At 35.0% G+C, this 14,266-nt stretch overlaps 1 protein-coding gene across 2 annotated transcripts in view; it reads right to left on the bottom strand.

The window, feature by feature from the left end:
- The window catches only part of LOC144968968 (uncharacterized), an 87,295-nt gene that overhangs the window by 46,651 nt on the left and 26,378 nt on the right, over positions 1-14,266 (bottom strand). The window contains exons 1-5 of one of the 2 annotated variants that reach the window (XM_078907871.1): positions 13,566-13,705; positions 5,937-6,174; positions 4,228-4,450; positions 3,229-3,416; positions 1,187-2,113 (exon numbers count right to left, since the gene is read on the bottom strand). In XM_078907871.1, the coding sequence (XP_078763997.1) occupies positions 1,187-2,113; positions 3,229-3,416; positions 4,228-4,450; positions 5,937-6,164 (1,566 nt within the window). In that variant the 5' untranslated portion in view covers positions 6,165-6,174; positions 13,566-13,705. Of the gene's footprint in view, positions 1-1,186; positions 2,114-3,228; positions 3,417-4,227; positions 4,451-5,936; positions 6,175-13,565; positions 13,706-14,266 lie in introns of those variants that run through there. The other variant, XM_078907872.1, reaches the window with a different exon arrangement.

Genomic DNA, 14,266 nt, shown 5'->3' with positions numbered 1-14,266 from the left:
ACTAGTTCCATGACAGAACATAGACACGATATAGATAAGATGATATAAATATCATTATGACACAGACCTGTTGACTAGTTCCATGACAGAACATAGACAAGATATAGACAAGATGATATAAATATCATTATGACACAGACCTATTGACTAGTTCCATGACAGAACATAGACAAGATATAGACAAGATGATATGAATATCATTATGACACAGACCTATTGACTAGTTCCATGACAGAACATAGACACGATATAGACAAGATGATATAAATATCATCATGACACAGACCTATTGACTAGTTCCATGCCAGAACATAGACAAGATATAGACAAGATAATATAAATATCATTATGACACAGACCTGTTGACTAGTTCCATGACAGAACATAGACAAGATATAGACAAGATGATATAAATATCATTTTTTACACAGACCTATTGACTAGTTCCATGACAGAACATAGACAAGATATAGACAAGATGATAATATAAATATCATTATGACACAGACCTATTGACTAGTTCCATGACAGAACATAGACAAGATATAGACAAGATGATAATATAAATATCATTATGACACAGACCTATTGACTAGTTCCATGCCATGACAGAACACAGACAAGATTTAGACAAGATGATAATATAATTATCATTTTGACACAGACCTATTGACTAGTTCCATGACAGAACATAGACAAGATATAGACAAGATGATAATATAAATATCATTATGACACAGACCTATTGACTTAATTTAAAGCACATCATTGCCAATATTTTGGCAATGAAAAGCAACAATCGCTCTGAGGTTTTATTCATAAGAATAAATTATGAAATCTGATATATTTTTCAATGAACTGGTGCATCCCATTAAGCACTCGGAAAAAAATAAATGTAATAGCGTTCTTTACGTTACTTGTTGCTATAGGTCAGGGACCCCTTGTAAAGCGCTTTGAGCACGTTTAGTGGATATTGCTCTATATAACAGCTCTTTTCTTTTGTTTAGGTTTGATTGTAAAGTTGGTTGGGGGCGTTTTTTTTTTTGTTTGTATTTTGTTGTTTGTCTTGTATTTGGTAACATGTCTGTTCTTGTTAAGAAGGTTGCTTGTCAACTTTGACAATTCTCTACGCCTTTAATTTCTTATATTTTAATTCGTTTTCTATTCTCTTTTTTATTTGTCCTACCTTATTTTTGGGTGCCAGCAACAAAAGACTACACTGAACATTCCTTGGATAAAGTCCTCGTCCTTGACCAAAACCGGGTGTGACAATGGTCAAATGATTGGTGTCCATTCGATACAAGGAACCCTGGCATATATCAATGGTGACGTCATCATGTACCATCGCAGGAGTGGTTGACTGGGTGTTGGGTGATGATGCTATTGGCGTGAAGTACGTCTTTGTAGTTGCGGTATTCGTTGCTGTGTGGTTTGGTGATGGCGAAGAGAAGTTGTTGTTCATGATAGTTGAAGCAGTGGATATAATATTATTGTTATTGGTATCGTGTGTTGATGAGGTCGTATTGACAATTTGATTGGTTGATGGATTTTCTGGACTTATCATCTTAGCCGGTGGTGAAGACGATAAAGTGTGTGACGTCGACGACGATGTTGATGATGATGATGGTGATGATGATGATGATGATGATGATGATGATGATGATGATGATGATGATATTGATGATGATGATGATGATGATGATGATGATGATGATGATGATGATGATGATGATGATGATGATGATGGTGATAATGATGATGATGGTGATAATGATGACGATAAAGATAATACTGTGGATGCTGTTGTTGGTAATGACGACAAAGGTAGATTCGTCTCTTTAATAACATTATAATCATTCTTACTACCATTATCTTGTACATATCTATTTACAACAGCGAACGATGCCGAAAATCCTTTCTTCTGAAAAATAAAATCCGATTTGAAAGTAATCAGTACTGGATTGCGAAGAGGTATCGAAGACGGAGAATTAAAACCGCAGTACTTTTTCTTGTAAACCGGGGAAAGCTCCTCTCCAACGAGGACTTGAAAATAGTCGTAGTCACATTTTGGATGGTTCTCAATATCCATAGAATCAAATGATAATAATCCTTCCTGTGAGAAAAATAAAATATTAGATTATAAGTCGATCATATGAAAGGCATCATATAGATAGAATGCGCTTGGCCAAGGAGTTCACAAGATTGCCATCCGGAAGTATAACGGACCAACACACAAACTTTGTGTAACCATGAACTTTTATAGTCTGGTTAATACAGTTTAGTGAGAACAACTCATAAACGCGGATGGCAAAAACAATAACAAAGGCCTGAGTGACGTAATCTTCGAACTATCTATAGATAGAATGCGCTTGGCCAAGGAGTTCACAACATTGCCATCCGGAAGTATAACGGACCAACACACAAACTCTGTGTAACCATGAACTTTTATAGTCTGGTTAATACAGTTTAGTGAGAACAACTCACAAACGCGGATGGCAAAAACAATAACAAAGGCCTGAGTGACGTCATCTTCGAACTATCTATACTTTGATACTGTGCTAGTTACATGTAAGTAGCAGATTTGAGTGGGGTGAAGATGAGTCCTTAGAAAAAAAAAGTTACTTTACTTAATATATTTGCAATAGTTCCTTACTTGTGTAGCTGTTGACATAGGACCTCATTAAGCACTATATTTGTGAGAATTTATTGGATACTGCGCTTTTTTTAGGGGCAGCCTGGTTCAGTGGAACGGTCTTTGCTTCCTACCCGAAAGGTACCGAGTTCAATCACCCGCCGCTGCGTTGTGTGGCCTTGAGCAAGTCACATCGCCCTTGCTCACTTTGCGGCGCTGCTCTGCGGCTGACTCCTAGGTTATTCCAGTCTTCCCTTGGAATAGACCCTAAAGACAAATTTCCCCTTGGGGATGAATAAAGGGAATTTTATTTTTAAAATTTTTATTTATAAACGTTCATGTTTCTTATTTACACGTTTTCTAACAATAAAATGAACTTTACAACTAAAGTTCTAACTTTAAATGAACTAAGGCATTTAAAAAAAAAATTAAATTAATTTTCATCCTTACAATACAATACCTAATAAGAGCTAAACTAGGCTAATAGTATGGCCTTGGGTGCCCTATCACAGCGATAAAAACACCGATATGCGTTAGTAAGATATAAAGTACAGGATATCCTTTTTCTTCAGTCCAATTTTAGACTGATACATCACCTGGTAGGAGTCCACGTACAGCAACCATCGACATAGGGAGTTTGGAGGGTAGGTTTCCGACAATCCATAGTTAGGGGAGTTAATTGTTGCGTTTCTTTTGACGAGAACCGGATATCGATCACAGTCGGGCCTCGTTACAGATCTGGCCTCATTGATTTCGTTTATTTCCTTTGGGTCAAGAATTTTTTCTGAGAAAAAAATGTCAATTTAAAAAAAATAAAATTGAATCAAGGTAAAGAAAAAGAAATAATATTTTTTTTAACTTGATAAATTAGAAAAATAGTTTTCCACCAAACAACCTGTTGGGGATAATTCCATATGTTGGAACAATTTAGCTAATAAACAAACCATCTTTTAATCATCAAGCAAAGCTTCGCACGGGGGCAAAATTAAACGTTTTGATAATTAATATTTGAGGTTAAAATCTCCCTTCAATGGATAATCAAAAACAATATAAATGATAATTCTCTCGTCATTACAGATTTTATTGCGTTTTCAATTGCATTTTTCTTTTCCGTTTTTGTTTTTATAGGGGTGAGCGTTGTACCCGAAACGCTTATTGTTAGGATTTCTATGTTATTTCTGGAGATTTTTTCTCCATCATTTCTGTTCCATACATTAACAGTCTACTGAATCTTTGGCAGTTAATTATTTACATTAAATATCAAGTAATTGCGCAATCTCTCTCTCTCTCTCTCTCTCTCTCTCTCTCTCTCTCTCTCTCTCTCTCTGTGTGTGTGTGTGTATGTGTGTGTGTGTGTATGTTTTACTCCACGTTTCAAGAGTCAGATATAATAATATCACAACAAATAAGTTTTGAGGACCAGGCGTCATGATAAAAGGCATGGAAAGTTACGTTCATTCTCCAATGATGGCATTTTTCTTTTCACGTAGGAGGAAACTTGGGTCCTGTTTTGGGGAACGCAATGACTTGCAGCGTATGCTTTGGCCATGAAGATATAAATAATCTAGAAAAACAATTAATTAAAAAATACCAACCATTTAAATCCTCCGTGATTTTAATTATAAATCCGTTCGTCTTGGTATGAGAATTTGAAAAGAAACGTAGGCAAAGGATGTTTCCTTGCACCTTAATTGGACTCGGAGTCTTGTTGCCGCAAAGGGCTGTGGGATTGTCAAAGTTGCACGACCCTGATGTGTCAACCAACAATTTGTTATTCGAACACAAAACGGCAAAGTCTATGAACTCCAAAAGAAGAGCCTGAAAAAAATAAAGACGGAATATTGCCATAAGAATGCAGAAAATGTTTTTTAAAAATAGTCAGAGTTTTTGCAATAGGACATCCTGCAGTCAGAAGTAAGTCATTACAATGAAATTGCCTTAATGTGACCCTCCGTGTCAAAGCGGGATTATGTCGGGATCCACTCGGTTAGGGAAATTGAATTCTTTGCCACAAATACCAAACTTGGGTTTAATTTCTGTACGTTATGCTGGAGTATAAATACTATTTCTTGCTTTACAAAAACTTCTAAGGTCCAATTTCTCATCATTCTATCTCTAAATTCACTTTTTGGGGTCTGAATCATTCCGGAGGGTCACAAATAGAAATAATCCCATCAACATACAAGTTCGTGCCCAAATTCTTCTTTGGAGAAAATCATAGAATAATGATTTAAAAAGAGGCATTAGTGAATTCAAAGCAGAAGATTACATAACCCATTTTATTTATATTTAAAGATTTTCACTTTTTGAAAGTTTTATTTCCATGGGAGCTAATGGGCAGATGTCCAACTCTTCATTTCTTGTGGTATTTCTCTCTCTCTCTCTCTCTCTCTCTCTCTCTCTCTCTCTCTCTCTCTCTGTCTCTCTCTCTCTCTCTCTCTCTCTCCCTCTCTCACTCTATTTGTGACCCTCCGTGTCAAAGCGGTATTATGTCGGGATCCACTCGGTTAGGGAAATTGAATTCTTTGCCACAAATATCAAACTTGGGTTTAATTTATGTACGTTATGCTGGAGTATAAATACTATTTCTTGCTTTACAAAAACTTCTAAGGTCCGATTTCTCATCATTCTATCCCAAAAATCACTTTTTTGGGGTCTGAATCATTCCGACATAATACCGTTTTGAGACGGAGGGTCACATTTATCTATATATATATATATATATATATATATATATATATAATATATATACTTTCTCTTCTCTCTCTTTCTCTATCTATCTATCTATCTCTCTTTCTCTCTCTCTCTCTCTCTCTCTCTCTCTCTCTCTCTCTCTCTCTCTCTCTCTTTTTCGTAGTCCCCTTTCTATCATCTATATCTATCCATCTATCCATTCATCCATCTCTCTCTCTTTTTTTATCTCTCTCTCTTCTCTCTCTCTCTCTCTCTCTCTCTCTCTCTCTCTCTTTCGTCGTCCCCTTTCTATCATCTATATCTATCCATCTATCCATTCATCCATCTCTCTCTCTTTTTTTATCTCTCTCTCTTCTCTCTCTCTCTCTCTCTCTCTCTCTCTCTCTCTCTCTCTCTCGCTCTTTGTCTATTTATCTATCTATCTATGTATCTATCTATCTATCTCTATCTATCTCTCTCTTTCTCTCTTTCTTTTCTCTCTCTCTCTCTTTCTCTCTCTCTCTCTCTCTCTAATTTTATTTATCTCTACATTTTACATAATGATAATAACAAACGTGTACACTACTCTGCCAACTATGACAATACACATACAATCATCCTTCAAACGTACCCGTCTATTCACGGAGACCACTATCCACTGGCACTGCTCATAACTCCAATGGTTCAGTTTGAACCCGGGACTTGTTATCGTCGCGGATGTCTTGTTCTGACCACTGTCCAAGACAAACAGACCAAAGCATGTGGAGTGGAATGCTGGAGATGCCGATGCCAAAGGACCAACGAAGACACCATACAGTTGTGTCAGGATGAATAGAAGAATGGCAGTTTGAGGCGCCATCGTGTGGTCCCTGAAGGATAATAATAATAATAATAATAATAATAATAATAATAATAATAATAATAATAATAATAATAATAATAATATAATAATAATGATAATAATAATAATAATAATAATAATAATAATAATAATAATAATAATAATAATAATAATTCATAGCCAAATCAAGGATTCAGAGAGTCCATCAAATAAGGATATATTATGTTGGGGAGAGAGGGGTTGGGGGCTGAGTGTTATTTCTTCTTATTGTGTAATATTTATTGTGGTCTAGTCAAGCTTGTGATTTGTAAATCCCGAGTTGGAGACCCCGTTTTGTGGGTCACGGAAAGTCGGGTCTTTGAGAAAGGCTCTTCATACCCATTTTTGTCAATTTATTAGGTATGTAACGAGTGCCTGCTCCATTACAGAGTAGCTACATAGAATACAAATCTATTGCAATAGTACAGGTGATTTGTATCATCCTACATGTTAAGTGTTTCTATTGGCTTGTGATCTTTTTTAAAGTGTGTTGAGCATATTTCAGTAGACATTTCATTCTATATAAAAGCTCATATTTGACCCTCCGTCTCAAAACAGTATTATGTCGGAATGATTAAGACCCCAAAAAGTGAATTTAGAGATAGAATGATGAGAAATTGGACCTTAGAAGTTTTTGTAAAGTAAGAAATAGTATTTATACTCCAGCATAACGTACAGAAATTAAACCCAAGTTTTATATTTGTGGCAATGAATTCAATTTCCCTAACCGAGTGGATCCCTACATAATACCGCTTTGACACGGAGGGTCACATATAATACAAATTTATTGCAATAGTACAGGTGTAATTCATCATCCTACACGTTAAGTGTTTCTATTGGCTTGTGATCCCTTTTAAAGTGTGTTGAGCATATTTCAGTAGACATTTCATTCTATATAAAAGCTAATATTAATGGAAACGAGATGAATGAGTGAATGAGGATCAAATCCGTTTTCGGTATCTTGGGGGTTTTTTTCTTGTATTTGAAAACTGGCCATCAATGTTTAGCGTTTCATTGCGGCCGACGCCTAACGTTATACTGGTATTTTTGAAAAAATGACTCTTAAGACAAATTTCTCTCGTTTAATTAAGAAATATTAATTCTATCTGAATAAAATTTGCGTGGGAATTATTTGAATCTTTTCCCCATCTCTGATTTATACGATTATTTTCATCTCACTGGAAGTTTTAAAATTCCGAGATATCATTTTGTGCTAAACTCGAGTAGAAGAAAACATTTTATAAAAGACATGAATTATATTTTTACGGTTTTCAATCAAAATAAATAAATAAATAAATTCCCTTTATTCATCCCTAAGGGGAAATTTTTCTTTAGGGCCTATTCCAAGGGAAGATTGGAATAACCCAGGCGTCAGCTGCAGTGCAGCGCAGCGCAAAAAGTGAGCTAAGGCTAGGTGACTTGCTCAAGGCCACACAACGCGGCGGGTAGTCGAACTCGGTACCTTTCGGGTACGAAGTAAAGACCATACCGCCGAGCCACGCTGTCCCATAAGAAAGAATCCGCACGCACACACCATCAGAAAAAAAGCAAAATTTTAAAGGTAAAGCTTGGACTTAGGCCAATATCATCTACTGTAACAACATTCCTCAAAGGTTTCCACAATGTTTGGCGCCGTAACGATCAGAATATCATTGTACTTTGATTAACTGCAAGTTTAAAATTTGAACGTAAATACTTTCTTAGAATACGATATCATTTTATATCAAAATTGTTTGCCAGAATTCAAATGTTTGAATTCTTTGCCAGAATTCAAATGTTTGAATTTGTCAAAATGCCATATATTCTTCCTAATGACTCCTGTCAAGCTACAGTATATGATAATTTTATTCTTTGTATCGCACAAAACACCTCTGAAGAATATGATACTCGTATTCGATATAACATTTAAAACGTATTCTTATTTCAAAAGGTTTAATTACAGCATTCAGACAATGCTTTTTTCTGTTAAAGAAGAACGAATAAAACTTTTAAACATTGGGAGGGAGACATGGGTCAAGGTCAAAGTCTAGTAGTTTTTTAATGCACGGTAATATAAAATTTGCATTTGAATGAAACTCGATAATTTAGTATTGCTCAGCAGACGTTTAACGACGTGGCTTATTGGTTTCACCAAGAGAGCAGTCAGCATAAGTCTCGCTCTCCATTGAATTATTATTATTATTATTATTATTATTATTATTATTATTATTATTATTACTATTATTATTATTATTATTATTATTATTATTATTATTATTATTATTATTATTACTGTTATTATCATTATTATTTTCCTTGTTTGCCTTGCTTTATTATTGATTTTACTTATTTGATTTGTTGATGAAAATATATTCTTGTATGAGTTACATTTGCAATTACCTAAAATAAACGTTTTTGAACTTTGAACTTTGAACTTCATTGAATCCAGACTGGCATCCCAGTTTCCGGTCTTTTAATGAAGACAGTATAATAGGTGACGGATCGTATTAGTTGGTATATCATATTGGAATAAACTAGATGAAGACAACTGAGTTTAAAGTGGTCTAGTGGTATGACCCTCGCTTTCAGATCGGACGGTCCTGCTTTCGACACAGTTGATTCCTTGGAAAAGACTCTTTACTCACATTCTATCACCGTACTCAGGTGTAAAATGAATACATGGTCGTTAATAGCGTTGTCTGTGTCGGGGGAAAAAATGTAATATCGCCTAACAGGTGTCATGTCTCGTGCAACATGTTACGAGTTGCTGTTGGTCAGGGATCCTTTGTAAAGCGATTTGAGCACGTTTAGTGGATATTGCGCTCTATAAAAGCTAAAGGTTTTATTTAGATAAACGATGTAAACAATACAATTCATGGTGTTTTTTGAGTTTAAAATGTATTCTTAAACTCAAAATACATTGATAAATAAAGCTTATAATTGAATCTTAAGCATTGAAAATCCCATTGGAGACGGTTGGTCATATAATATTAGGCTAGTTTAGAGATAATTATTTCACAATGGCTAAAAAATTCAGAAAAGTCTTCTCTTACTATACGATTGTGGTACAACAACGATACATTCAATTTCCTCAGCTCATAAAACCTTCTGATTGTTTTACAACTTTATTTTGTGGCAAGAGTTTGTTCTATCTATGTCACCAAATCCATTCAGAATTGAACAGTCCTGTTTTGTAATTTCCCGTAAATTGAAATTCCATACGAGTACAGATTTGGTCTCCAAAAAATAATAATCTTATATTATAATTGCGCTATTGATGAGATTTCAAGTTGATCCATATTACAATGGATTTGATCACCATGTTTTCAGTATGTCTTTTTTGCGGAAGTGTGGCTCAGTGGTATGGTCTTTGCTTCGTTTCCAAATGGTACCAAGTTCGACCCCCCCCCTCGATTTGTGGCCTTGAGCAAATCACCTAGCATTTAGCTCACGTTATGGTGCTGCACTGCGGATGACGCCTGCGATATTCGAGTCTCATCGTAGAATAAACCTTAAATACATTTTAATTTTCATGGGGATGAATAAAGGGCAGTTTTTATTTCTTATTAACTGAATGAAATATAAAATCAAAAATTGATGTTACAGGAATGTGACCGAAACATGCTAAACTATCACGAACACGCGATTGCCGTCAAGATTAGATAGGAAATTGTATTAAAAATCCAAGTACACATGACAACAAAACCAGAATATCATTTTGGCAAGTTGAAGGTAATCTTAAATTCGTCGGTGCTGGAAATGAAAAATTTCTGGCCCAAACGGAAAAAAGTCGTTTTATTACGTTTTAGTACGTTAGAAGACACCTTTCACTTCTCAAGGCGTGTTGATTTATAAGGTAGATATCAATAAATGTTGTTTACAACCCTACATAGAATGGTCCAATTTCTAAATGTGTCACGTGAATAGCGCCACAACACAGACTTGTGAAAAATATAAAAGAGACTATAATATTATTAATTCTATCCATTGACTCGGAAATCTGGTTTCTTTCTAGATATAAAACAGATCACTTGCTTTATCATCAATATAATATAGCTGAATGCCCTGTTGATGTTTGTCACAACACTGCAGGATATTGAAATTGTAAAAGGGTTGACCAAAATAATCGCCAATGAAGAAAGTTTATACAATGTCACGCCTGTTCTAAAATAAAAATTCTTTTTTGTTTAAACTGAGAAAAAATAATAGTATATTGTAGATGTCTTTTTGATTCATGTTGTCATAAATTGTATATCTGTAACTTTTAAATATTATGGAACCCCCCCCCCACTCCCACAGACACAGACACACACACACACACACACACACACACACACACACACCATTATTCTATTTATATCTATTCACAATTTGTAAATTATTAGTCTTTGATACACGATTTATTTATCATTTCGATGTGAATGTACGATTTCCAAACTTCACCTTAAATTACGAAGAGTTGAACTGTTGTGGGAGAAGATATGACTTATAAATGCATTTAATCTTCCGCTATTTTAAAAAAATAATGAACATTAGAAATCCAAGGTTTCAGTTTGGCAATTACGTATTTTAAAATAAGATAAAATAACGAAACATAAATAAGGAAAAAATGAAAAAAAAAAACTTGAATCAGAGTGACTGTTAAAAGGTATAATGGTATTTTAAAAAGGTAAAAAGCAAACAAAAATTGTTTTATATGGTTATCTTTAATTCTAAACTCACACTTTAGTCATGAATAAAACAGAAAAGATATCATACACAATAAAAATTGGTCTAGTTTGATTCAATAAGAATAGCACGCACTTAAATGATATAATGCAGAAGCCAAGAGTCAGTTTGACTCCATTGTGACAACAAATTAATTTAAAAGATAATGGAAAAAAAGCAAACGAACAAATTATGTAACAACAGGATTGCATCCTCATTGGCCAATCAATGTATGTTGTTATGAAACTGACGCCTACCTTTAGTTGTTATCACGAATTCAATACTCTTCAACAGTCGTAACGTCACTTCCTTCCTAATGACGCATGGTAACTTAGTAACACTGGCTCTAAACTATTGGAACAATGGCGGACGCCCGTATGAAATAGTTCTCTGGCGAGCATAAAGGGTATCCAGAGGAGAAAAACCCCATACATTTGATCAAGTTTTGACCACAAGACATATGAAAAGTTCTAGCCAGCATGAAAAATAAAAAGTAACGATTTTCTTTGTTTAGAACAAAGATGGCCGCCGTTTCCGGGCGGCGTGACATCAGACAATTTAATCGTATTTCTCAAATCATATTACTACAAAATGCCATGACATAGTAAACACTAGATGGAGGGTCTGAATTTTTTTCGAATCATATGTGACCCTCCGTCTCAAAACGGTATTATGTCGGAATGATTCAGACCCCAAAAAGTGAATTATAGATAGAATGATGAGAAATTGGACCTTAGAAGTTTTTGTAAAGCAAGAAATAGTATTTATACTCCAGCATACCGTACAGAAATTAAACCCAAATTTGGTATTTGTGGCAAAGAATTCAATTTCCCTAACCGAGTGGATCCCGACATAATACCGCTTTGACACGGAGGGTCACATATTTTCTCCTGTTATAACTCCAGACCTAAGGATTTTCACTAAAAGATTAGCAGCAATGAAGCCCGAGTTGGCCCACTTCTATTATTGCTGTCTTTGCGTAAACGATAGAATATAGTGTATCTACTATGTTAAAGAAAGGTTTGATTCATGGCAATGATTGATTCATCATGCTAAGTAAGAAAAATAAGCAACCGAGTCTCTTCTTTGGAATATGCAAACATTCTTATAAAAAACTTGACAACACGATACAAATGTTGATTTAATGACATACATAGTTGTTTATCATTATTCAGAGCTATTGTCCACAAACCGTGCCATTGGACGGGATGGTTTATTGGGTTTGTTTTGTTGGTTTGTTTGTTTTTTTTTTTGTTTTTTTTTTATTTAATCTTCTTTCTTTAATTGTGAACGTATGTGATAATAAATAAACTCCATTTTCCCCCAAAGGGTAATTTTTTTTCTCTAGGGTCTATGCAAAGAGAAACTGAACTAACCCAGGCGTCAGCCGCTAGGCAACGCCGCTAACTGAGCTAGGGCGAGGTGACTTCCACACAGCGCAGCTGGTATTCGAACTCGGTACCTTTCGGATACGAAGCAAAGACCGTACCACCGCCGCTCGCTGACAGCAGATATCATAAATATAGCAATAGGAAGATCCCAGTTTTAAATATTATCTTTCCAACGAAGTCTATCAAATAGTAAGGAATATGCATTGACCATTAAACGTGGATTTTTTTTTAGAAATCATTTATTAATATGATGATCAGAATAACCTATAACGACCCAGATTAGAACTTCATAAAGGTAATCTTTCGAATGAGATATGTATTTATCCATTTTATCTAAGAGAAAATATAAAGTTTTAAAAATCAAGAAGAAAAAACGTACAAAGATCGTTAACTCTATCCAGAATCCAAATAAAACGGTCAAGAATTAGAACAATGTATGTCCTGACTGAGTTATTCTGTCTATCAATTGGAGATTTACGCTTACTTAACGATGTGTCCTACGCATTTCATCCTTTAAGAGGCAAACCCGTGAACAGTCCTCTCAGAGAATTGAATTGAAGTGTTTGCAAGATAGGATTTCATATGAAATTGTAAACGACGGATGACTACATTTTGAAGTATTGACAAGAAAATCGGTGCGTTATCATGCCAAGAACTCATATCAAGTCAGTGGCATTCGGAGATAGACGTCAAGATATAGTATTGTTCAATTCTATACGCAGATTTTGCAAAAACAAAAGATTAGGAGAGCTATACACAATACCGCCTTATCATTTCTACCACAATCCAACAATAATATATCTACCCGTCTTTCATTATGGTCAAAACAAAATTCCATCAACCAATAGTTTAACTGCCGTACTGTGGGAAAACTCTTATTTAAAAATTTGGCCAGAAAACTCGTCCTTCAAATATTGATCGATTAAAATGACCCTCATCTTGGCAAAAACTCTCAAACTTCTACTACTACTACTACTACTACTACTACTACTACTACTACTACTACTACTACTACTACTACTACTACTACTACTACTACTACTACTACTACTACTACTACTACTACTACTACTACTACTACTACTACTACTACTACTACTACTACAACAACAACTACTACTACAACAACAACTACTACTACTACTACTACTACTACTACTACTACTACTACAACAACTACTACTACTACTACTACTACTACTACTACTACTACTACTACTACTACTACTACTACTACTACTACTACTACTACTCCTACAACAACATACTCAACTATTAATAATTATTAATTATATTTACTCACCAAATGTTAATGCAACAATGTTACTTTAAAATGTATTTTTTTTTTGTTTTAAAATCCATATCACCCATTACGTAACGCGATGCATGAAGCACTGAAGTAAAACTGGAATCGGGCCCAGATGTCACAGCAATTATAACAATGAAGGTATACTCTAAATTTTCCGCGCTATTGAAATCCAATAGACACTAGGGCTCCTGGATTGTGCAACAGACGATTGTTGTACGCAAGGCTAGAAAAATGAAAGGAACAATTTAAATAAACATACATAATTAACACATAAACACACATTATATATATATATATATATATATATATATATATATATATAGAGAGAGAGAGAGAGAGAGAGAGAGAGATAGAGAGAAAGAGAGAGAGGGAGAGAGAGAGGTGGGGGAAGAGAGAAAGAGAGAGAGAGAGAGAGAGGGAGAGAGAGAGAGATAGATAGATAGAGAGAGAGAGAGAGAGAGAGAGAGAGAGAGAGAGAGAGAGAGAGAGAGAGAGAGAGAGAGAGGGGTGTCTGTTTGTGCGTGTGTATGTGGATCTGTTACGCTCTTGTGAGGTACATCCCATTTTGAAAATACAGATAGATGTTTTTTTATAAGAGAGAGAGAGAGAGAGAGAGAGAGAGAGAGAGAGAGAGAGAAGGGAGGGGGGGTGTCTGTTTGTGCGTGTGTATGTGGATCTGTTACGCTCTTGTGAGG

Source organism: Berghia stephanieae, chromosome 3 (assembly GCF_034508935.2).
Source record: "Berghia stephanieae isolate SIO BIC M18660-M18661 chromosome 3, UCSD_Bste_1.3, whole genome shotgun sequence".
In the NCBI taxonomy this organism is placed as follows: domain Eukaryota; kingdom Metazoa; phylum Mollusca; class Gastropoda; order Nudibranchia; family Aeolidiidae; genus Berghia; species Berghia stephanieae.
Note: the sequence above shows the minus strand (reverse complement) of the source record. Positions and strands in the feature narration are given on the sequence as shown.